The 23,699-nt window shown below is 38.4% G+C and overlaps 3 protein-coding genes across 4 annotated transcripts; 1 reads left to right on the forward strand and 2 right to left on the reverse strand.

Annotated features, from left to right (window-relative positions):
- The first annotated feature begins 20 nt into the window (after positions 1–20).
- On the forward strand, positions 21–4,524 carry retsatl (retinol saturase (all-trans-retinol 13,14-reductase) like). Its single transcript, XM_007254810.3, has 11 exons — positions 21–245; positions 1,566–1,748; positions 1,849–2,090; positions 2,354–2,549; positions 2,806–3,003; positions 3,183–3,302; positions 3,378–3,516; positions 3,599–3,708; positions 3,788–3,948; positions 4,067–4,223; positions 4,308–4,524. The coding sequence occupies exons 1-11, from the start codon at positions 86–88 to the stop codon at positions 4,451–4,453; spliced, it is 1,812 nt and encodes a 603-aa protein (XP_007254872.3). The 5' UTR covers positions 21–85; the 3' UTR covers positions 4,454–4,524.
- Positions 4,525–6,347: 1,823 nt separating this feature from the next.
- Positions 6,348–16,527, reverse strand: LOC103033226 (uncharacterized protein CXorf38 homolog). 2 transcript variants are annotated; one of them, XM_007254808.4, is made up of 6 exons: positions 16,064–16,527; positions 12,979–13,113; positions 10,972–11,094; positions 10,268–10,417; positions 9,055–9,240; positions 6,348–8,252 (listed from the first exon to the last, which is right to left on the reverse strand). In XM_007254808.4, the coding sequence occupies exons 1-6, from the start codon at positions 16,271–16,273 to the stop codon at positions 8,118–8,120; spliced, it is 939 nt and encodes a 312-aa protein (XP_007254870.2). In that variant the 5' UTR covers positions 16,274–16,527; the 3' UTR covers positions 6,348–8,117. The 2 variants fall into 2 exon arrangements, with proteins under 2 accessions (XP_007254870.2, XP_049325976.1); XM_049470019.1 differs by lacking the exon at positions 10,268–10,417.
- Positions 16,528–17,955: 1,428 nt separating this feature from the next.
- LOC103024565 (protocadherin-8) lies at positions 17,956–22,359 on the reverse strand. The gene is made up of 4 exons (XM_007254869.4): positions 19,868–22,359; positions 19,678–19,757; positions 19,009–19,142; positions 17,956–18,651 (listed from the first exon to the last, which is right to left on the reverse strand). Exons 1-4 carry the CDS (start codon positions 22,229–22,231, stop codon positions 18,299–18,301), a joined length of 2,931 nt encoding a protein of 976 aa, XP_007254931.4. The 5' UTR covers positions 22,232–22,359; the 3' UTR covers positions 17,956–18,298.
- Between the last annotated feature and the right edge of the window lie 1,340 nt (positions 22,360–23,699).

A 23,699-nucleotide genomic window follows, 5' to 3' on the forward strand; every position in this document is an offset into this window, starting at 1 on the left:
CGAGCGGGAATGGCTGTTTGTTATTCATTGCTCTTTGTCTGTTTGGAGCAGTCGGTCCTGTGGTAGTTGCTTTACCGGTGTAAAGATGATGTGGTTTCTGTTGTTTCTGGAATGGTTTGTGGACTGGGCTCGTGGTACCTACTGGTACCTGTTTGGTAAGAGAAGTCCTCTGTGCAGGGAGACCTTCAGTCCTCCAGCCCAGGAGAACTACAGCCAGGAGGCCAGAGACAAGGTGCTGGCGCAAGGTGAGCTCAACTTAATGTTACTGGTGTCCAAAGCAGGCTTTCTGAATCGGCTGTGACTCAGATACACTTAATGTTTGATTTTATGTGTAGATTTAAACTTTTTACTGACATATGTTGGGTAAAACAATGAACAGCAGCTGTAAATCACTAACTTGCTCAATTATATTTAGCTTTTCATCCATTGAAGACTTAACACATGCTGGTGAAGAGCTAATTAACGACCTAGCAAAGCAGCTTTTTTTTTTTTTTTTTTTTTTTTTTTTTTTTTTTTTTGTGTATATATCTATTTCTGGCTGACTAGCTGCACCAAAGTTCAGCAACCTAGCCTGTGGTTAACTAGTTAATTTTAGAGCATTGTATATCTTCAGAGAGGGGGCAGGTGATGCAGCAGCTAATTAGCGTTGTCCATTTCTTAATTCCTCTCTGAAGGGGAGCTAAAACTACCTTTTATTACTTTCAATTGAACTTATTTTTCTTTTCCACCTTAAATGCTGCAGCCTCCACTGTCTGTTGCACCCTTTAAGGTGGTACAGAAAGTTTGCTTACTAGCTACTGAGAGTAACTACATGGTGTGCCTCCACCCTTCTAAAACATTAAAGCTACACATTAAACTGTCATAAAAACTAGAGGTTATGATAAGATTAAGTTTAATACTTTATTCGTGGATTTTATTGGTCACTTGTGTTGCCATCTTGCCAGTGATTCTCAGCCATCAATTTTAAGTCTCTAAATATCTATTTTGAAGGACCATATACCCCTAAAATGGCAGCCTCCCCCAAGCATAACCATAATCTAGATGTCTTAGCCCCTAGGCATGCATGTGCAAAACAGGGCTAGGGCCAAGGGGTAGAATGGGACTGGACCCTCCCTTGAAGCTTAAACTTGCCAACAAACTAAAGTTGTAAGCATTTAAAGTGAAAAGGATATAAATGTAACAGTAACTGCTAGAACTATGTGAAGGATTGTACTGTGCTTTAAAATGTGTTAATCTTGCCTTGTCTAATCTAATTTCTACATTTTTTTAAAGTTGTTACCTATTCAATTAGGTAATTGAAAAGGTCAGTGGACCACCCCATACTATATATGTAGATTCTGCCGAAGTGCTTTGAGTGGCTTTTTTTTTTTTTTTTTTTCTCTCTCTCCCCTGTACTAAATTTTCAAACATGCCCAAACTTGGTGGGAAGAGCTTGACTTGGGCCAGTCTTTAGACTTAGTTGGCCAATTGTACCTTCTATGGCCTGCCTGATATCATGGATATAAATGGATTGCTTTTGTCATGTGACTTGTGAAATGTAAGCATTTGATATGTCCTGTGTCCAGAGTTCAGCCAGAGCAAAGTACCTTCAAACCTGGATGTGGTCGTGATTGGCAGTGGTGTTGGTGGGCTGACTGTTGCTGCTGTGCTGGTGAAACTTGGGAAGAAGGTTCTTGTTCTTGATCAACATGAAAGGGCTGGAGGCTTTTGCCAGTCCTTTACTGAAAAAGGTTTCCAGTTTGATATGGGTAGGTGTGGTACTTTTTAATACAGTTGCAAAACCGTATTGCACAGATGCTCTAAAAATATAAACTGATCTGCTACACGTGGTCTGTTTTTGTTCTGAAGCGTTTCACTACATTGGCCAGCTCCATGAGAATGGTCTCCTGAAAATTGCTGTTGATCAGATTACTGATGGTCAGCTCCAGTTTGCTGAGCTTGACCCTCACACAGATACTGTGGTTATTGAAAAGGCAGATGGCTGCAAGGAATACACCATTTATACAGGAAAAAGACAAATGGAGGCTCATCTTAAGAAGCAGTTCCCCAGTGAGACTCGGGCTATTGAGGAGTTCTTCAAAATCATGAAGGTAGGTCTGAAGGTCTTATAAGAGGTTAGTGTAAAGTAACAACTGTACATCCCTGATCAGGATCTGATCATGTTTGCCCTTATCCTCATTTCAGGATAAGGTTCCCTTATATAACCAAGTTTTACTGTGCAGGAAACAGACTTATCCACCATTGAAGTGTAAATCTTGTACACAGTCAGTTTTTTTGGTTGCATTACCTCGCCTTTCAATTCTTACCACTTCCCAAGTCTGTAACTTGCAATTGTGTGCCCTTTTTCTTCAAGGTTTGCTCCAAGAAGATCCATCTGCTGTGTGATCTGAAGTTGGTACCCCTCTGGTTTGCTCGCTTCATTCTGTGCAGTGGCATTGCTGACTGGATTTCTCCAGTCTTCAAGTACTCACGCACCAGCACCACAGAAATGATCAGCTCCCTCACCAACAACAAGGATCTGTTAACTGTTCTTTCTCACTACCTTCATGGTGAGCTATTGTTTGACTCTTGCTGACTTATTTTATTAGCTTTAATTTGGGTAGTAACTCATAGAAATCAAGACCCACTTTTAAATTGATCAGTAAGTAATTGTGCAGCTCCTTTATGACCTAAAATCCCAATGCAACTTAGTGATGTTGCAGACCTAACATGAGCTGTATGTCTCAAGCTCACCAGACTTTGAGCCAGAAATGTTCTAACTGTTTTCTTAAGCTTTGCAATGTCCTTTTCCCACCAAACATCCAGGTGTTCCACCCAATAATGCAAGCTGCATGATCAATGCATTGCTGTTCCATCACTACAAGCGTGGTGCATACTACCCAAAAGGAGGAGCTGGGGAAATCCCTTACCGCATCATTCAGACCATTGAAAAGCATGGAGGAAAAGTGCTGGTCAAAGCTCCAGTCTCTCAGATTCTGGTAAATGATGCTGGTGTTGCATATGGTAAGTAAATTGAGTTCTTAATGAATTTCTGATGGCTTGCTTCACTTAGTTGGGCAATTCTGATTTTAAGTAACTTTCTGACTTGTGTAGTCAGGGGGTGTATATATCTTGGTTGCTACACTAGACACTCTTTGAGTATGTAGACTCCAATTGGCTTAAAAATATTCTTTGCCTTTCAGGTGTGACCGTGAAGAAAGGCGGTGAGCAGATTAGCATTAAAGCTCCTGTTGTCATTTCCAGCACTAGTGTGTTCACCACCTTTCAGACTCTCTTGCCCCCTGAGATCATAACCAAGCCAGGTACTATTTTAAAGCCTCAATGGTTGGATCAAGTTGATTTGAGCATTTGAACAAGTTCCTCTTTCTGTCTTTCAGAGATGAAGAATTGCCTGCATGGTTTAAAACTCAGCAAGGCATCCTTCCAGGTGTTTGCAGGCTTTGATGCCACTCAAGAGGAACTTGGCATTACATCTACAAACATGTGGCTCTTCAAGAGCAATGATCTGGATGACCTGTAAGACCCTAGTCTTTCCTCCTGTTTATGTAAGAGGGGCTAGTTCCCAGAGTTCAAAATTAAATTAGTGGTCTGTTTCAAGGTTGGAGGTGTACTACCACTTGAATAAAGAGGAGGCACCTGAGAAGATCCCTATGATGTTTATATCTTTCCCTTCTGCTAAAGACCCCAGCTGGAAGCAACGTTTCCCAGGTAGGCTGCACACTATTACTGTGAATTGTAGCAATTTTTTTTTTTATTATTTATATTTTAAATATCCCTGACCCCTTAGGCAAGTCATGCATGGTGATCCATACCTTGGTGAAGTACGAGTGGTTTGAACAATGGAAGGACCTTCCTGTGGGGCAGGATCAGTATGAACATTACAAGATGAGATTCACCAACCAGCTCTTTGACTGGTCGTGTGTCCGCTTCCCTAAGCTGAAGGCAAAGGTAGGGTTAGGACTAATGATCTATTAAGTAGATGCTTTTATAAGTCATTTTGTGTGACCAGTCTGTACTGGTAAATGCATGTATCCAGGTATTGGTTTTATATACCTCTTGATTTTAGTTGTCAGTGCTGCATGCAGTTGGACCAATCAATGCCCACGGAATGGGAGCCCCAGCAGGATCAATTCTGTCAGCCGAGCACAATCTGGACCGCTACAAACCTTTGAACATTGCCAAGATCAGGTGCTCTACACCCATTAAGAACCTCTACCTTTCAGGTAATTTGTAGCACTTTACGCTTAATCACAATTCCTCTCAATCCTGTGCTGTTCCTTGGCTAATACACTTTTCTAATGTTTCAGGTCAAGATGTGTTCAGCACTGGTTATTCTGGAGCGTTACATGGTGGACTCCTCTGTGCCTCCACTGTTTTGGGACAAGTGGTGTACACTGACCTTCTTCTACTTCAGAAGAGACTGAAGCAGAAAGCAGCTAAGAAACTAGACTAAAATGCACTTTTCTAATGAAGTAAAGCTCATTAAATACGGTTGTGAAGCTAATAAATATGCTCTTGAACTGACTTGTGTTCATGACCTCATGCTTACAAATAAAATCAGGGTGAGTGTTAAAGTAGCACGCTGGTTAAAATGAACTTTTGTGGTATTTACTATTTTAGGCATCTGGAAGTCAAGTTGTGACATTCTCATGAGTTTAATCACAAGCATTACAGTATTTACTAAATGTTTTCCACAAATTGCATGCCTAAGAATGCAAATTAAGTTAAGGATTACTATACAGTATTGGTTCAAGTGTTTCATATTTATTCATATTTGCCTAAATGATAACTTGAGACTGTAGTTTGAACACGTACTAGTTTGTGACTCTGGTTCCCTGACGAGCAGAGTCAAGTGTGGCTTGAGAAACTGCAACACTTAAATATGTGTCTTTCCTTGAGGTTTGCTGAATCCAGTGGTGGATCTAGGAATTGAGTAAGCGGATTAAGAGTCCCCAATGTTCCTAAAGGGGGCGAGTGTTTTAGAAGTCACTGTTTGAAAAATTAAATTTTAAAACTTAATCTCAATTTTTACACTTGTTACTTTTCAGTTATTTGCATTTTGTTTTTGTTTTTCCTCCTGTAAAACCTTTTTGGCAAAAAAAAAAAACACACCCATGCCATTAGTCTTACTTGGCACAATGGATGCATGCAGTTAAAAGTTCTAGATAAACGTCACTACAAAAAATTCTCCAATGGATTTGGGGGTTGCCAACACGGAGCTAGTAACTTTAAATTTTTTTTTTTTTGTTTGTTTTTTGGGTGGGCTGTGGTTGTGACAGCCACCCAGAGTTTCTTTTCTGTGCTGTTCAGATTACAACAGAAGTAGTCATTCAGAAGAAAAAGGTTGAGAACTTCTGAATGGTCCCCAAAATTTGACAGGATAAAGACCTGACTCTGTACATGTGCACCATAAGAACAAAAGGTACATAAAGGGAATAAGGTACAAAAAAGGATGCTTATTGTTTAATATTTAAACCCCAAGTGGTAATGCATTTACTGATTTTGGATTTTTTTTTAGATTTTTTCACACTGCTTGCCAGTCAGTTTGGTCAACAGAAAGGTAAAGTTCTTAAGATGGCTGAAATCGGGCCTCTCATTTCTATATTACCACAAAAAAAGGACTAGGTGACAATGGTGTATTCAGGGATCCCTGTATGTTTTCTTGATAAAGCACAGGTGTAAATTAAGGGAAAAAAAATAAAAGCCAGGTAAATTATAGAAGAATTGTAAGCCTCACCAGTTATGTCAATTATTTACAATAGGGAGTCTTTGTGCCGCTTATCAGTAACTTATTTTTTCCCGTGTCCCTCCACACCAAAAATAAATTGCTGATTGGTCCATACCTCATTTTACAGTACTTTAATGAGATGTTGGAATAAATTAAATCTTGAAGTCTGTGGGGATTCTTCTACAGTACGCCGTGAAGTCTTTACTTTGGGATTAAGCCAAACTGTTCACAATGAATACATTTTTTACTTTACTTTTCCACAAATACTATCAGTTCAAAACGTCCTACTATGCTTTAATCATTCAGGACATTCATATTTAGCTCATTAGCGCCTCTAATGTTTGGAGATGGAACTGCGTCCACCTATATTCTGATCATCCCTCTCGGGAACAGGACAGATGAGTGACAGAACAGGGGCACTTCAGATGGCCAATCAGATTTCAGCTGGGGTCAATAACGCCTCTGTGACCCCGCCCCTAGAACCGCCAGTAGCTGATTCTTAACCTGTCAAACTGTTTTATATAACCATTTTCCAATCTTTTATACAGTTTTGTTTAAATGTTTCATCAAACAAATTTAAATATTAGTCAAAGACAACACAAGTAAACACAAAATGCAGTTTTTAAATGCAAATGGATTTTATTTTTAAGGGACTAATATTTAACTTTGTCCAATCTAAATCATTTAAGAAAGACAAACATGCAAAAAAATAAATCATGTAGGGACAAAGACTTTTTCACAGCACTGTAGATTTGTGCCAGTTAAAGACGGCATGTGGTTAAACAGGAAAAAGTAAGACAACCATTTCAGCATTCTTATTTTATTCACAAACTGCTGTTGATTTCTTCTGTTAACCCTATGATCACAATATTGTGATTTGTCCTGGTAGCTATACAACTTTAATATTGTCATTTTATGTCTGTATTTGCAAAATATTCTCTATTTCTCTATTTATTCTCAAAGTCCCTAAAACACACACCCTAAATCTATTAAAAACTGGTTGTTTTTTATAGCTTAGCCATGCATATAAAGACTGTACAGGCTGGTGAGTAAATGTAGCAGTTTACAAAATGGATCAAAACTTTGAAGATCAAGGAACATGCTAACATTTATAAATTACATGCAATCCGATATGCAATACAAAAAAAACAATTTTATATATAGAAATAAAATATCTGAAAAAATAGAAAATATTATTGCAGCTTTTTCTTTCAAGTGATGAAAAACCAACCAATTTGATGACGATCTTTTTCAAAATATTTTTTTATTGTACTTATCTTTTAGGCTACATTCACATTACCAGGTTGAAGTGACTTAAATCTTATTTGTGACTCAGACCATTTTTTTTCTTGGCTGTGTGAACGTGCCACTTTCATATGAGTCACTTTCATATGTGGTCTTAAATCGGATACATATCTGATCCATGGACATGCGACATGAACGGTCAAATCAGAATTTATTTGCTACGTGCTTCTCTCTCGTACACATCACACATCTCTTGCTGCAGCTGTGCAGCTAAGGCTGCAAAAACAGCAAAAGCAAACAGCCTGTCCTTTTTTCTCCTCCTCGACCTGAACATGTACTTCAGACCAGCTGTCTGCTGTTTCTCTCCACTCCAGCAAAAGATGCTCCACATATGAGCTGCTAAAGCATCCATTTCCCTTTATAAAGCTACGAGTCGTCTCTCAAATATGATGTTTTTTTTGTTGTTGGTGAAGAAAGTGAAGTTTATACCTGTATCAATGTGCGCATGTGAAATGTAGTAGGGACAGATTTGTTCACATTCCACACAGATACAGCTCACTTATGTTTGTGAATTGTCAAGATAGACAAATCCGATCTGAGAAAAAAAATCGAATTTGATCAATGTGGCTTGTAATGTGAACCTAGCATTAGATTATATTTGACTAAGATTGGTGTACAATCCTGCTGCATCTTCAGGGCCAAGCAGCACTTTAGGGACTGTAGGAGAAATAACGGACAAAATGAGAAATGAAGGAGTTTCTTAATACAAAGAAACATATTACATATTACAATACATATTTTCCTGTTTGTTTTACCACAAGGTTATAGAGCTTATAGATTTGAAGGCATAAAGTGGAACAGGAGTGTATTCCCAAAATATTACTAAAGTAATTATTAAAATATTAGCCATTTTAAATATTTGCAATCTTAAAGTCTATTTTACTTTTTGTGGCCCCTAACACCGGTCATACCAAAACGGAATTAAAAACTGTTTTTTACAGCTTAGTCTGAATATAAAGATGTTTTTGGCTGGTGAGTAAACATGACAGTTTAAATCAAAGAACATGCAAACATCTGACAATTTATGCAAAAAAGAAAACAAACATTTTACAAATATACCCCAAATATAATTTGAATAGTGCAATCACTGTTCCATATTTATGCTACTCTGCAGCTCTTCCTCCAACACCTGCACACTCTGAAGTTCTGTTCTGAACTGCTCCTCCAGGTCCTTGTGGGATCTTAAAAATCTATGCAGGCTCTGCACTTTCTTCAGATCCTGAAAAGAAGAGAAAACAAAAAAAGAATGAGTTACTGCTTTGAGGGTACTTATTATGTACAAAATCATTGGCATAATAAATCTTGATCTTACTACTCTTTGACTATTTCTATTCACTTGAAAGAAAATCATTTTTTACAATGAATCAAATGATTATCAGAAAAGTCTAGAATTAATGCTGTTAAGTTAATATTAAAATCAGGAAAGCAGAAACAAGGTGATTATAATGTTATGGCTGACCGGTGTATTGTATACACAAAGCTGGTTTTAATGTTGTGGCTATGTGGCTATCTATGTTGTATCTGCATGAATAAAGTATTATGCAGTATATAGGTGAGCTTTATGTTATATATCTTGTCTCAGGGTAGTTTTGATGTTTTTTAAATAAAAAAATTGTAATGTGCTGAGTTAGTGAGTTTACCAGAGTTTAAATAGAGGAAATAAATAAATAAAATGTAGCTGCATATTCTAACCTATAACTACTGAAAAGGAGAAAAAAAGACACATGAGGGAAATGCGATATCAAACAATATGCGTAGTTTATAACATGGAATCTCAAAAGTGGACTAGGAGGTCAAAATTATAGTCCATACGTAAAATGCGTAGTTACATTTTGGCAGGTCTGATTAATCGATTTTTGGATTAATCATTGATAATTTTGGATAGTAATTAAAGGAACATATTGACAGAAAGGGATTAAGTCTAGTCTTGGATGACACTGGATTGATAAATAAATATTAGTTGGGAAATATTTTCTCAGAACTGCTACTTAAAGAATGTTTCTTTTGTTGTAAAATCTTACCGCAGGTATGAGTCTCCCATCGAGTTCATCAGTGTATAACAGGTCTTTCAGACTTTCCTTAAGCAGTTCTGTCTCCCAGTGGCTGATAGATTCAATCTCTACTCCATCTAATTCTGCTCCATCCATTTGGGGTCCATCCACATGCTCGACCCCAGGCACATGCACAGACAGATCAACAGACAGCATCTGAAAGCCAAAGCACGAGTTTAGAGTAATCTTTTATATTTAATATAAATGCAACTGTGCTTAACTGAGTATTCACAACTAATATTCACAAGGGATGTCTGGGTTTACAATTGTATAAAACAAAAAAGTCAATTTATGTTTAAAAATTGTAATAAATAAAATATAATGTATAATAAAATCTATTTTAAAACATTTTTATAAATATATATATATATTGATACTGAATTATTGCTAGCATTAAACATAATTATTATCACAGGCCTACATGTAGTCATGATCTCAAAATGTGGCTCAACGTAAGAATTCAATTTGACAACTGTAGGGGGAGCCCAAGTGCAGAAACATACAAATTGTGACATAATGCTTCTTAAAAAGCTTCTACTTCTATTTGAATTAGAAATGATTCTTCATTCATTTTAATAGCAGCTATGTTAATTAATAACTAATATAGCATTGTAAATGTCATCAAAGGACAGTGTGTTTAAAAGGTTATTCTCATATGAAGACATTACATTTCTGCTTCTCTGCACTGATGCTCATTTTTTTTTATGTTTACCCTTTGCCCTCATATGGAGACACTGCCTGTACTATCTAGTGCTCACATGATAACATCATGTGACATAAAAGTGATCGACAAGATGACAGGAATCCCAGTCAAAAGTTTCCACAGCCAATCCAGACAGAAACATGGACGAGATAAAAATCTAATCAAATTTTGTGTTTGAAACTAGTTTATTTACTACCTGTAGAAAGTTAAAATTCAGTTTTGGGACTTATTGGGTCCTTCTTATCCCCAGGATAATTTTTAAATATTGAAATAAATATTTGAGGACATTGTTTTTTGCAAAAATGACTTCCTGTACAGATACAAAATTTAGTTTTTATTACTTATGTCTAACTAATTCCAAACATGATAGGAAAAAATAAAAATGCACACTAAATCTGAGTCTCAGGAGGTTAAAACATTCAATTACTTGTTTGTAAGAACCTTTATGTTGAATGTTAAAGTTAATAAATGTACTAATACCTCCTCGATCTGTTGGCCTGCTGCAACCACTTCGGGAACATGGCGTAGTTGTAGTAGCAGCTGCTGTAGACTTTTCTGAAAGTGGGACATCCACTGATCTGAGACCAGCATCTCACAGGAGTGCATGAGGTGATTCCTACAGCGAATCACCTGTGAGATTCAAAGTTGAAGAGACACTTTAGAGTCTTCTAAACGTGAAAATTTCATTTTGAGATAGCATAGCTATTTTGGCGTGTCAGTGTTTGCTTTATAATCCGACTCAATTTTAAACAGATATGTGGAGCTACCTGCATAATCAAGCAGAATAATCCAATTTCTTCAATCTAAGTAAGGTTTAAAAATCTGACAAAGAAATCAGCAGAAATTGATTTTAGCTCAGTATTTCTATGTGCATGTATAAAATGTGAGTATTGACCTACTCATGTAAGCATGTAAAAAGTTTTTTTTCAGTTATCTTTTTCTCAAACTTCATCTAAACATGTTGATAAAATACATTGATAGATATTGGAAAAAAATTACATTGCAAATGTTCCTTTTTTGGCAATATATATCACGATATTAAACAATGCAGGGCCCATGACGTCACTGGATCAATTACGAGCTGAATCAGAGCTGAACACATCGTGATGACGATGCTTAAACGATATATTGTGCGGCCCTAAAGTGAAACACTGTAAATGGTTATACTTTTAATAGTCTCTCACCTCAATAACCAGGCTCTGGTTGATGAAGCTGAAGTGGTCACAGAAATTAAGGAGATTAAGAAGTGCTGCAGCATCACACTGCTCTGCTTTGTTTTTATCGGCTAGTCCCCGCGGCATGAAAGCCTAAGAGGTAAGAGACAGATACAGAAGACTGATATACAGAGCCAAGGCAGATACTGCCTATTGAGATGCACTGAATTTTACGGAAAATGGAAATAGATGACATTTTAAAATGTAATATCACAAAAGACTCTACAAATCTGTTTACAGTGGCGTGAAAAAGCATTTGCCCCCTATAGATCTTTCTTTTGTTTTTGCATTTTTTTTTTACTGATATTTTTTTCTGATTATCAAACAAACTTTAATATCAGACAAAGATAATCCGAGTACATATAAAAAGCACTTTTTAAATCATTATTGTATTTATTAAAGGAAAAAATATCCAAACCAATTTAGCCATGTGTAAAAAAGTATTTGCCCCTAAACCTAACAAATTGGTTGTGCCACTCTTGGCAAAAACAACTGCAATCAAGCTTTACCGATAACTGACAATACGTCTTAACATCTCTATGGAGGAATTTTGTTCCACTCTTCTTTGCATAATTGTTTTAATTCAGATACATTGAAGGGTTTCCAGCATGAACAGCCTGTTTAAGATCATGCTACAGCATCTCAATCAGACTTTGACAAGGCTATACCAAAACCTTCATTTATTATTTTTTTTAACCATTCAGAGGTGGACTTGTGTGTGTGCTTTGAATCATTGTCCTGCTGCAGAACCCAGGTATGCCTGAGCTTCAGGTCACGAACAGATGGCCTGATATTCTCCTTCAGGATTGTCTGGTAAACAGCAGAATTCCTGGTTCCATCTATTACAGCAAAGTTGTCCAGGTCCTGAAGCAGCAAAGCAGCCCCAGACCATCACACTACCACCACCATGTTTTACATTTAAACTGATGTTCTTTTTCCGGAAATGATGTGTTAAACAGGACACAAGCCTTCGAAAAAGTACCACTTTTGTCTTGTTAGTCCAAGAATATTTACCCAAAGTCCTGAGGATCATCAAGATGTGAGATGGGCGTTGTGTTCTTTTTGGTCAGCAGTGTTTTTTGCCTAGGAACTCTCCCATGCAGACAATTTTCACCCAGTCTCTTTCTTATTATTGAATCACTAACACTGACCTTAACTGAGGCAAGTAAGACCTGCAGTTCTTTAGATGTTGTTCTGTTATTTTGTGACCTCCTGGATGAGTTGTTCATGGCCTTTTGGAGCAATTTCCGTCAGTCGGCCACTCCTGGGAAGGTTCACCAGTGTTCCATGTTTTCTACATTTGTGAATAACAGCTCTCACTGTGGTTCACTGGAGTCCCAAAGCCTTAAAAATTACTTTGTAACATTTTCTAAACTGACAAATGTCAATAACTTTGTTTTCCCATGTTTTTGAATTTCTTCAGATCAGGACATAATGTGTTGCTTTTGAGATTTTTTAGCTGCTTCATGTCAGACAGGTTCTATTTGAGTGATTTCTTGATTCTACAGGTCTGGCAGTAATCAGGCCTGGTTGTGGTTAGTACTAAAATTAAACTCAGCTTTCTAAAAACTAATAACTAATCACAGTTAATGTATAGGGGGAAACATTTTTTCACTAGAATGTTTTGGATTTTTTTCCCCTTACAAAATAAAATCACAATTTAAATAGTGATTTATATATTTACTCAGGGTATATTTGTCTGAATTTAAAGTTCTGTTCATAATCTGAAAAAGGTAAGTATGACAAAAATGCAAAAACAAAAGTAACCTGTAAGGTTGGTTGTTGTTTTTTTTTTAAGCCAAATACATGTTCATGCCGCTGTAGCTGCTTTATAGGATATAATAATGTCAGTAAATGTCAATGAAAAGCTTCAATGATCAGATTCATACTGTAAGTAATTGCAGATAGACATGTTTATAAAATAAGATGCCAGTATGTAAACAAGCTCACATATGTAACTGAACCTCTGTAACTTACCTTTGCCACTTCCCAAGGTTCCGTGGGCCACAGCCAGGGTCTGCAGTTTCCCCAGTTAATCATACCAAAAGGATTTGTGTGGTGCCTTAAGATTTCCCTCTGCCACTCAGTACAGATGGAACAAGCCGGCTGAAACTGGAAGTGAAAGCAAAATGCAATGAGTGGGCAAATAAAGGAATGTGACAAGTTGGGTTGCCACCTTTCAGAAATTAAAATAATGGACGCCCGCCATAGCTCGTCTGGGCCATGACTACCATAAGCTCAACTTCTGTGGGGCCTGGTGCCTTTTATATTTTGTGCTGGTGTTTTTAGTAAAGAGGTGATCAAGAAAGCAATTAGTTATACTTAAAGCTTAAATTTGCTTTATTACCACTAAGCAGATTCTCATTTTCAATTTTCAATTTTGAATTAAATCTGTTGTGTGGAGTGTGCAATAATGAACTTTTAAAATATAAACAAAACAAATTTAGAACTTAATGTAACTTTGTATGTGCTTAACTATAGGTACTCTCTTTGATCCATGGAGACATTTTTACCAACATCTGCTGTATCTGTCTGCTGCATTTTAACCAAGGAAATGTACAGGTGCTGGTCAACGAATTAGAATAATTTGAAATAGTGCAATCATGAAATTCTTTGAATGCATTTTTTGTGCAGAAAGCAAATCAGGTGTTCACCGCACCTGTCCTACTCGTTAGACTAATCACAGAACTCGTTACCTGGAAAAAAAATTGCTCAGCTGAGCTTTCCAAAAGGCCCATTTAGGCCATTTAACTGTGACACTGTTGTTTTATTGAATTAGAATAATGGAGAAACTGTTTCATTGAATTAGAATAAATGCTCGAATTTTTGTTTTCTGTGAAGAGTGTTCACTGTGCAGTATAAAGTCAGGGTTGAGTAGAATTTCTAAGTTGTAAAATCAATCATGGGTAAGCAGCGCGACCTCTCAACCGGAATAGTGGCTCAAATTCAAGCCCTTCGCCAACAAGGCTTGACCCAAACTAAAATTGCTGAGCAGCTCGGCATCAGCCAGTCTTCCGTCTGCAAAGCTCTCAAGAAAAACTGCAGCAAGCGCACCAACTGTTCCGGCGTCCGAAAAACTTCTGCTCGCGACAACAAGCAGCTGAGAAAGATCGCAGTCAGCAACCGGTTCAAGTCCACTTCCGAGCTCACCGACTTGTGGAACAAGCAGACCGGCGCTGACGTCTCCAGATCAACCACTTACCGTCGTCTGCGCGAACTCGGCTTCAAATCTTGCGTTCCAGCAGTAAAACCGATGCTGAACAAGAAACAAATGGAGAAACGGCTGAAGTGGGCCAAAGAACACGGCGAGTGGACTGCTGAAGACTGGCAGAAAGTGGTCTTCAGTGACGAATCACGCTTCTGCATCTCCTTCGGTGACCAAGGTCCTCGTGTCTGGCGTCGTGGTGGCGAAACCTACAACCACGAGTGCGTGAAAAGATCCGTCAAGTTTCCCCAGAGCGTTATGGTCTGGGGATGCATGTCCGCTCGAGGTGTAGGGAAACTCTGCTTCCTCAAGAAGACTGTCAATGCTGCCGTATATCAAGATGTTCTGGAAACGTTCCTGATTCCAACTGTTGAGGAACAGTTTGGCGAAGAAGACTTCATATTTCAACAGGATCTTGCACCGGCTCATGCCGCAAAGTCGACCAAAGATTGGTTCACTAAAAAACAGCTTGAAGTTTTGGCATGGCCGGCCAACTCGCCTGACGTCAATGTCATTGAAAACCTTTGGGCCATCGTCAAGCGGAAAATTCGCGACAGAAAGCCTACTACGCTGGACCAACTGAAGCAGAACATCGCCACTGCCTGGGAAGCTGTGAGTGCGGAAACGTGCGACAAGCCGGTCAAATCGATGCCGCGGAGACTTCAGGCAGTCATACAAGCCAAGGGCGCAGCCACAAAATACTGAGAAAGTGATGATTGTAATTATAATAAAAATTATTCTAATTCAATGAAACAGTTTCTCCATTATTCTAATTCAATAAAACAACAGTGTCACAGTTAAATGGCCTAAATGGGCCTTTTGGAAAGCTCAGCTGAGCAAATTTTTTTCCAGGTAACGAGTTCTGTGATTAGTCTAACGAGTAGGACAGGTGCGGTGAACACCTGATTTGCTTTCTGCACAAAAAATGCATTCAAAGAATTTCATGATTGCACTATTTCAAATTATTCTAATTCGTTGACCAGCACCTGTATATATATTAAATAATAAACATGTTCTCCTAACACATTTATTTATTTGTTTATTTATTTATTTGTTTATTTACTGTTTATACAAAAGACTAAAAAAAAATGTACAAAGACTGAAAGTGCTTTTTTCAGCTAAATAAAACTGGTTGCCGAGTTATTTAGTTTATTCCTAAAAGCAATTACCACCACTGTTCAAGGTCACCTGTTGCAATCAAACTACTCTGGATCTTTATGTATTGAATAACTGAATTATACATAAATTTATAAATATTAAAGATTTCTTAATTTAATGTTTATTGCCCATTTCTTAACATTTTTAGGGCAACTGTTTTTTTAAGTAAATTCAAATTATTTGGGCTGACAGTGTAGGCAAATATTTTAGGAAAGTGACAATATAACGTAACATTAAAATATTTGTTTTTTTAAGATTTTTTATCTTAATTTTTATGCTTCGCTCTTGTTTTACCTTTTTATTTTGTCATTTAAATCTTAATTTTATCGTTTTATATTATATTTTATCATTTGTTTTTCTTTTTAATGTGTTTTATTGTGTTTTTTTTTTCAAAAATGTTATAAAAATGTAACATTAACATAAGAACATTAGAATATCGTTAGAATAATATCAGAAAAGAGAAAGGAGAACAAAAATATTTGATACTTTTTATATGGTAATCTCTACGTCGCTAAATGACAAAATATTGTATCGTAATTTTTAACCAGTATCGTACAGCCCTAGTTAGCGTTACTTCTGACAATTACACGCGTACAAAGTGACAGTAAACGCGACATTATTTTGATTTTTGGTAGCATATCTAGTTAACTGTTAGAGAAATCAGATTTCTGGTGAAATGAAAGTGTTATCTGGTGTTACCTGTGTTCCTCTGGGTCTGCAGCTGCTCCTGCACTGCTGTTCTCTCTGTAAGTTGCGGTTGTTTCTGATCACAGATCGGTGAAAATTCAGCATTTCAGTGTCCGCATATCCGCACAGCCCGTCCCTCACCTTCAGCAGACAGTACCCTGCTTTCAACCAGTTCTTATAGCCGGCTTCATTCAGACGAGCGAACAGCTCCTCATGAACCATCTCTACACTTTTCCTCTTTTCTCTTCTCTCAGTCTGAGGTAATAAAGTACAAATCTCCTGACAAACAGTAAAAACAGCTCAGCTACAGTCAGTCAGGGTCTGTTAGCGCTGTAACCCGCACTGTAAATAACACCTCCAGTGTCTTAAACCCAAATAAAAGCAGATAATAAACTTCTGACTCTCAACAGTCAACTCTGTACTGTTTTCCTTAAACAAGTCTGTGCTTGATTATACTTACACAGTACCCTCTTCCGCATTAGATACAGATGCATTCTGGGAATTGTAGTCCGCAACGATTTCACGTCGCGTTTCAGTGCGGCGTGAGGGGGCGCTGTAATTCAGTGTGGACATTTCGCACAGGTTATCTTTCAGTCTGTCTTAAAAAAATAACTTCATTATTTAACCCTTTCAGACCTGAATTAAATTCCAGAGCTGGTAAAATATAACATTAGAATGCTTTTTAGTTTATTGCATATTTTAAACACACTAACTGTCCCTTATGCTGCCTTCAAGTCGTGTTGGAAATATCATATTTACGAAATGAGACCATATGAACGCCACCACAAACTCGTATGTACCAGTGGGAAACTCAGATTTTTAGATAAGCCCTGAGTTTCCTAGTTGGGGGAGAGTCAGTAACAAGAGATAAATGAATGAATTACTTTTATTTAAATTGATAAATAATTCAATAAATTGATGCAGACATTTTGCACTGGAAACTGCTTAACACGTAAACACTTGCAGGTTGTTATTAGCTAACTAATAAAATCACTAGCAATAACTGAAAAAATGTAAAAGTCTATTAGAATACATGGTTCTAATGGGAAAAAAATAACGCACCTAATGTGTGTTTTATTCACTTTATTCTCTTTGAGTAGAGCAAAATAAACCTTCTGATTTTTATGATAATAGATCAAAAGTATAAACACAAGCATTTTCCCGATGGCGTCCATTTCCACACACTAAGAAAAATAAGTACAGATTTGTACTTAAAAGAGTACAAAGCTCGTCGCTGGGGCTGTACCTTATATTAAGGTACAAAAAAGTACCTTTCAGTGAAAGTCCTTTTTTGTACCCATGGTTTTTGTTCCAGATTATAAAGATTATAAACATTATCATCAACTAAATATGGTTTAAAAAATAGATCCAAAATTGTCTGGCTTTCAAAGAAAAAATGTGCAAATAAAATATATATTGTTTATTAGTACAGTGATACTGAATACTGAATGAACCCTTTGGTTGGTTGAATAGTACAAATTTGTACTTATTGCTGTTAGAAATTACTTGGTACTTCAGAGGGAACAAATCTGACCCTGTAAAGACCAATATTGTACCTTTGAGGGTACAATTATGAAGAGTGTACCTTTGAGTACAAAAAAGTACTCATATCGTACCTCTGTTTTTCAGAGTGAACCCAACCAAAAACAGTCGAACACATGTCAAGCCATAACTACGACCTCCAACCTCATAAGTGGGAATTTCCGAGGAGGACTTGAATGCAGCCTTACATTGTGTTAAAATTTCTTGAAGAAAAAAAAAACTATAGAAATAGAAACCTTTTTTGCATTGACTTCAATTCAATATTAAGCAGGCTTTCTCTCTCTCTCACTCCTGAAAAGTTGTTGATTTAGAGAGACGCTTAAATGATGCTTAAATAATAACTTAATAATCAGGCAACAAAATCATTTCATTTTTAAATTTTATTCACAAGTACATCTATGTGATGTCAATAAATATAAAACAGATTATTTACACATATTCACATAGCAGATATTTACACTGATTACAAAATACAACGACCCTCTTGACAGGCCAAATGAAGCAGAATGCTAGGCTCAAAAATTATATACAGAATATAATACAAAAACAAAACAAAACAATGGTTGATAAAAATACCATAAATATAGCAGCATTTAAATCTGAAGTTGTTAAGCCTGAAATGCAAGATGAGTTCACAGTCTTGAAAGGCCTGCTTTTGTTGTTAAGCTCTCAGCTAAGTTCGGTGAATGCAGTCAAAAGTATGCTTTAAAAGTATGTCACAGGTGTGGCAATAGAGTCTGTCATCAGTTCTGTGGTGGATATGGCTTGTCTGTTTTTCTGAGCAATTGTATTCTGCTGGTAATAATAATGCTGGGATGGGAGTGTCCCCATTCTATGACACATGGGTGCTGGAGGCTGCTTTGAGGCTTGAGAAAGGATTGGGTTATAGCCGTAGTCCCTCCAGGTTGGTCCTTGGTGGCTGGCAGCTGGATGGTGGCCATAGACTGGTGTCCGGTATGCTATACTGTATCCACCATTGCCCAAGTGTGAGCTGCTGGTGTGTGTTGGGATCTCTCTGGTTCTGCAGGCTACATCCATTGGTGCGGTGTGGAATGAACCTGTCAACAAAAGTTAGATTTTAGTTTTCAAGCAAACATTAAAGTTTTTTAGAATTTCAGTGAATAAAAATGTTAGAAGTTCTACATAGAATCATCAATGTGCAAAGGATCTTCCCTTGTAAACCCAAATGACATTTTCTTTACTGGTATTAAGGGTACCCAAGCCCCCTACAACCCTTATTTCAAGGGTGTATCAAAGCAAAGATACTCAGAAATACCCAGGGGCCTGCTATCTGCTAAGTTCTACCATATTAGTCGCTAGTTCAACCTGGTAACAAGACTTCTACTTGAGTAAACACCTCAGACTATACAAATTACTGATCTTACAATGACACTAAACAGATTTAAAACACTTACTGCTTGCTCGCTGATGGCTGATGGCGGTCATTTTTCGACTGGCTTCTCCACTAGCATCAGAGTCACTGTCATTGAAGTCGCTGTCTCCTTTCCCGCTGTCTTTTACACTTGTTTGGTCAGTGGACCTAATCCCACTATGAAGAGAAAAAAAATCAGATTAGATGAGACATTTGATAATGCGAGAGAACAAACAGAGGCAGATTTGCATCCATAACAAATGTTTTCTAAGAGGTACTTTGGATCAGGGATGCAGTTTGTTTAGATTATGTCAAAAACTCTATATTTGCCCTTTAAAGAGACAGTCTGTAAATTTAGGTGACGTTGGGATTTGAAGACTTCTCTGGTAAGAATGTGTAATTGCACAGAGAATGTGTAATGCACTTTAATGTAAATAAATTGTGAGACAGTTTTATAAAATACTGAATGTCAGAAAGTCAGAATGTAGGGAGCAATTACATCCAAAAAGCCTACGAGACCTCTCTGTGTTTTTAGATATTCTGTATATATTATACTCGGCAGGGATGGTCATGTCAGGACACTATCATCATTTATTCTATTTTTGTTATCAGGAATTCAGGAATACTACTGCTTTCAGTTTAAAAGAAACAAAAAAAATGGAACTGATGCTTTAATATTAAACAGTTGCATCCAAAACTAAGCTGAACATACCTCATTTGAAGAGAGTATCTGTCTCCTTGCCAAATGGTAACCGGCTCAAAATTGGCCTTGTTCAAGAGTGGTCGAAACACCTAGAAATAGAAGAAATTAAGAACATCAGCATTTTGTTTTTCTTTTACATTTTTAAAATGAGTAAATTTAGTTCAACTGTATTTGTAATTTTCTTATGTTGGAAACTTACCTTATTGTCAGAGTCTCTGCTGTGCTCCTCCTCATAAGAATAAGATGACTCGTCCTGTGAAGTGGAAATGTGCTCTGTGACAGTGCTGCTGCCTCCAGAGAAGCTGGCGGAGTCTGAAGAGTCGATGCTATGTGACGGCAGTGGAGACTTCTTAAAGTTTCCTTTAGTGCCACGCTCCAATTTGCTGATGGTGATGTCCATTGGATCTTTCCTGCGTGACAAGGCCACTGCCACAATGGCAACCAGCAGTGTGGCACACCCAATGGCCAGAAGCACAATGATAATGATGGAAGCATCAAAGTCAGGCTCATTCTTTTCTTCAGTTGCCTCGAGAAACACCACCACTTGCTCCTCTAAGGGCTGGACATCTGACACCACAAAGCGGATGGTGGCTGTGCAAGACAGAGGGTTCCTACCATGGTCGCTTGCCACTACTGTGATCTCCAGCACATCCCCATACTCAAATGTCAGGCTGTTCTTTAGCACAACCTCGCCAGAGTTTTTATTCATGGAGAACAATGATTGCTTATCATCTACAATAGTGTAAGACAGCTCTGCATTCACACCGTCATCCATGTCGCGGGCTTTGACCCTCAGGCCAATGTAACCAGCTGGCGCATTGAAGGGTAGAGGCACATCTGCTGAGCTGTTGATGAGAATGGGATGGGTAATAAAAGGCGCATTGTCATTCTCATCCACCACTCTGACCTTGACCAGAGCTGTGCTTGACAGCGAAGGGGAGCCTCCATCTGTGGCTTGAATGGCAACCTCAATCTGCTTTACATACTCATAGTCCAAAGACCTCACAGCGTAGAGAGTGCCAGAGGTAGAGTCCACTGAGAGGAATGAACTCATCAGGATTCCTTCCACTTCGTTATCAATCAGCTTATAGGTGACCTTAGCGTTGGCTGCCTCATCAGGGTCACGAGCCACCAGTGTAGCAATATAGGAACCTGGTGCTTTGTTCTCCATCACTGAGATCTCATAGACGGGCTTGCTGAACTGTGGGGGGTTGTCATTCTCATCTGTAACTCGAATGGTGTACTGCATAAAAGTTTTGAATGGTGGGGAACCGAGGTCTTCAGCCACTATGGTGAGGTTGTACTCAGGGATTTTTTCTCTGTCCAAAGCTGAGGTCGTGACAATCATGAACTTGTCGCCATAGGCCTGCTGCAGTCGGAAGTGATCGTGCCCGTGTAGACCCACGCGCACGTAGCCGTTGGCACCTGAGTCCCTGTCCGTGGTGCTGATGAGAGCCACGAAGCTTTCCACCGCCGCCGCTTCAGTGATGTAGGCCATCTCTTGGCTTGTTGAAGTCATCGGCTTGATCTTAATCTCCGGCGCGTTGTCGTTCACGTCCACGACGTCTACGATGATGGCACAGGTCGATGGCAAGGAATTCGCCCCAAGGTCGTACGCCTGTAGGTTCACCTCGTAGGACCTTCTAATCTCGAAGTCTACCGTGGACTTCATGGTGAGCGCCCCGCTGATCGGGTCTACTTCAAAGGTGCTCTTGATCTCGTCGGACACGCCCTCCTCAAAGTCGTAGCGCACGTCCCCGTTCGTGCCGTGGTCCGGGTCGAACGCCTGCACCTTTAGTAAAAGGAAACCCACCGGTGCGTCCTCGTGGAGCTCCACTTTAAGGGTGCTGTGCTCGAACTGTGGGCTGTTGTCGTTGGAGTCCAAAACTTTGACGTGCACTGTCACGGATCCGGACTTGGGTGGGCTTCCACCGTCGCTCGCGGTCACCTGAAGCATGTAGGAATCCTCCACCTCCCTGTCCAGCTCTTTGACCAGCACGAGTTCCGCGACCTTCACGCCGTCTTCTCCTGTTTTTACCTCAATGCCGAAATGACTGTTGTGCAGGAGCTGATAACTCTGGATGTAGTTGCTGCCCACGTCCGAGTCACTGGCCACCTCTATGGGAAAGCGCGCGCCCACGGGAACGTCCTCGGAGATCTCGAGCTGTGTTTCGTTGCGCAGAAAAACAGGAGCGTGGTCGTTGATGTCTCGAACGTGGATCTCGATGTGGATCAGGTTGAACTTCTCTTTGGAGAACACCACCACGTCAAAAGTGATCACGCACTGCGGCGCGCGCTGGCACAGGCTCTCGCGGTCGATGCGCTCCGCCACCGTGAGGACCCCATCGCTCTTATGCATGTAAATCAGGGACGAATTACCCTCTTGCATGAATCGGAAGCTCGTGTTCGGGTCTTCAGAAGGGTCGATGTTCAGATCCATGGAAAGATTGCCGATGAAGGTTCCTGGCGCGTCCTCCTCGTATGTGTAGTACTTTGTGGTTGTTCCTCGCGCCGCCCAAACTCCAAAGACTACAACTAAGCTAAAACTTACTAACATCTTCATTTTCTTCACCTCTATTTGTACCTCAAGTACTGAAGAACAGAATTCTCTTCTAAGCTCTACTGATAGGCCATCTAAAACGGATCAAGTGCTCTTTCTCGGAAAGCTCATGAGAAGTGTAGAAAGGTGTCGGCCAGTGCTGGATTTAAGCCTCCCTTCTTATGCTAATTAGGGTCCTGCTGACCAATGGGCTCGCGCTCTGGTCCACCAAAAGGCTACCACCCACTACCACCAACAGCAACTTTTTTTAGCCAGGCAAAAGTGTGACATTTATTCCTTACAAATTGTCTCCTTATGTTGAAGCAAAATGGAACGTATGCTTGTTTTAATAATAGCTCAGTTTGTTCAACACAAATGCAAACTGTGTGTGTTTAACTTCTGTATACACCCAGGGCTATACGAACATTAGTGCTGAAAGCTAAAGACTTTTGTTCTTGGTGTTGGTTCATAATGCACTTTCTGAATATAATGATTAGCTACAATAAAGATATGCAGCTTTTCATTCTGAATAACGCAGCAAATTCCCGCTGAATTCTAGAGGTAATGCTGGATACTTTCATTTGAAACATCATTTACTCAACCAACTCAAACTTGTACCACTTGCTGCATATGTTTAAAGATGAGGACTGGTGGGGTAAAGAGATAACGTGAGACAATAATACTGCTTTTAAATCGCATTAATAACCCGTTTTGGAGCAATATAAAAACGAATAGCACACTATCCACATTTTCATCACTCTTAATATCTGTCCATTTATGATTTATGCTACTTCAAATTAATAAATTAAATATTTGGTTATCTTGCACAAGAACAAAAACATTCCTTTCATATTTTCCTAAATATTTTCTTTGCAGACCCAATGTATTATTGTTTCATAGGGCATTTTTTCTCATTTATATTGATAAAAATAGTAATTGAAACGTTTGTTAAGTTTTTTATATAACTACAACATACACACATCTCTAAATGATACACACTTAATTTATTCTGCACATAGAAGAATGTAATATAGATAGATAGATAGATAGATAGATAGATAGATAGATAGATAGATAGATAGATAGATAGATAGATAGATAGATCCACAACACATAGAGAACAACACAATACAATAAGAAATATATTCAAACATAGCAACATAAATTAAACACAGAAGACTAGAAAATATATAAGGCTGTAAAAAACCTTTTATATAAGGTAAAGAATTATCTGTAAACGGAGCAGTGCAGTAGATGTTGCTAACTGCCAATACATAATTAACAGAGCAAAGTGCAAGGTGCAATGGCTTTGGTTATAAAAGTGACTGGTGTGCCATAGAGATATTACTATCTTAACATAAGAAAGTATTAATATATAATAAGTATTAATATGTATTAATATATCTTAACATAAATAAGACATCTGAATTATGAACCATTGGACTTACACTAAGCAATTATCATTTAATTTTTGCTAGGGAAAACCATAATA

This window comes from Astyanax mexicanus, chromosome 21 (assembly GCF_023375975.1).
Source record: "Astyanax mexicanus isolate ESR-SI-001 chromosome 21, AstMex3_surface, whole genome shotgun sequence".
Lineage (NCBI taxonomy): Eukaryota > Metazoa > Chordata > Actinopteri > Characiformes > Acestrorhamphidae > Astyanax > Astyanax mexicanus.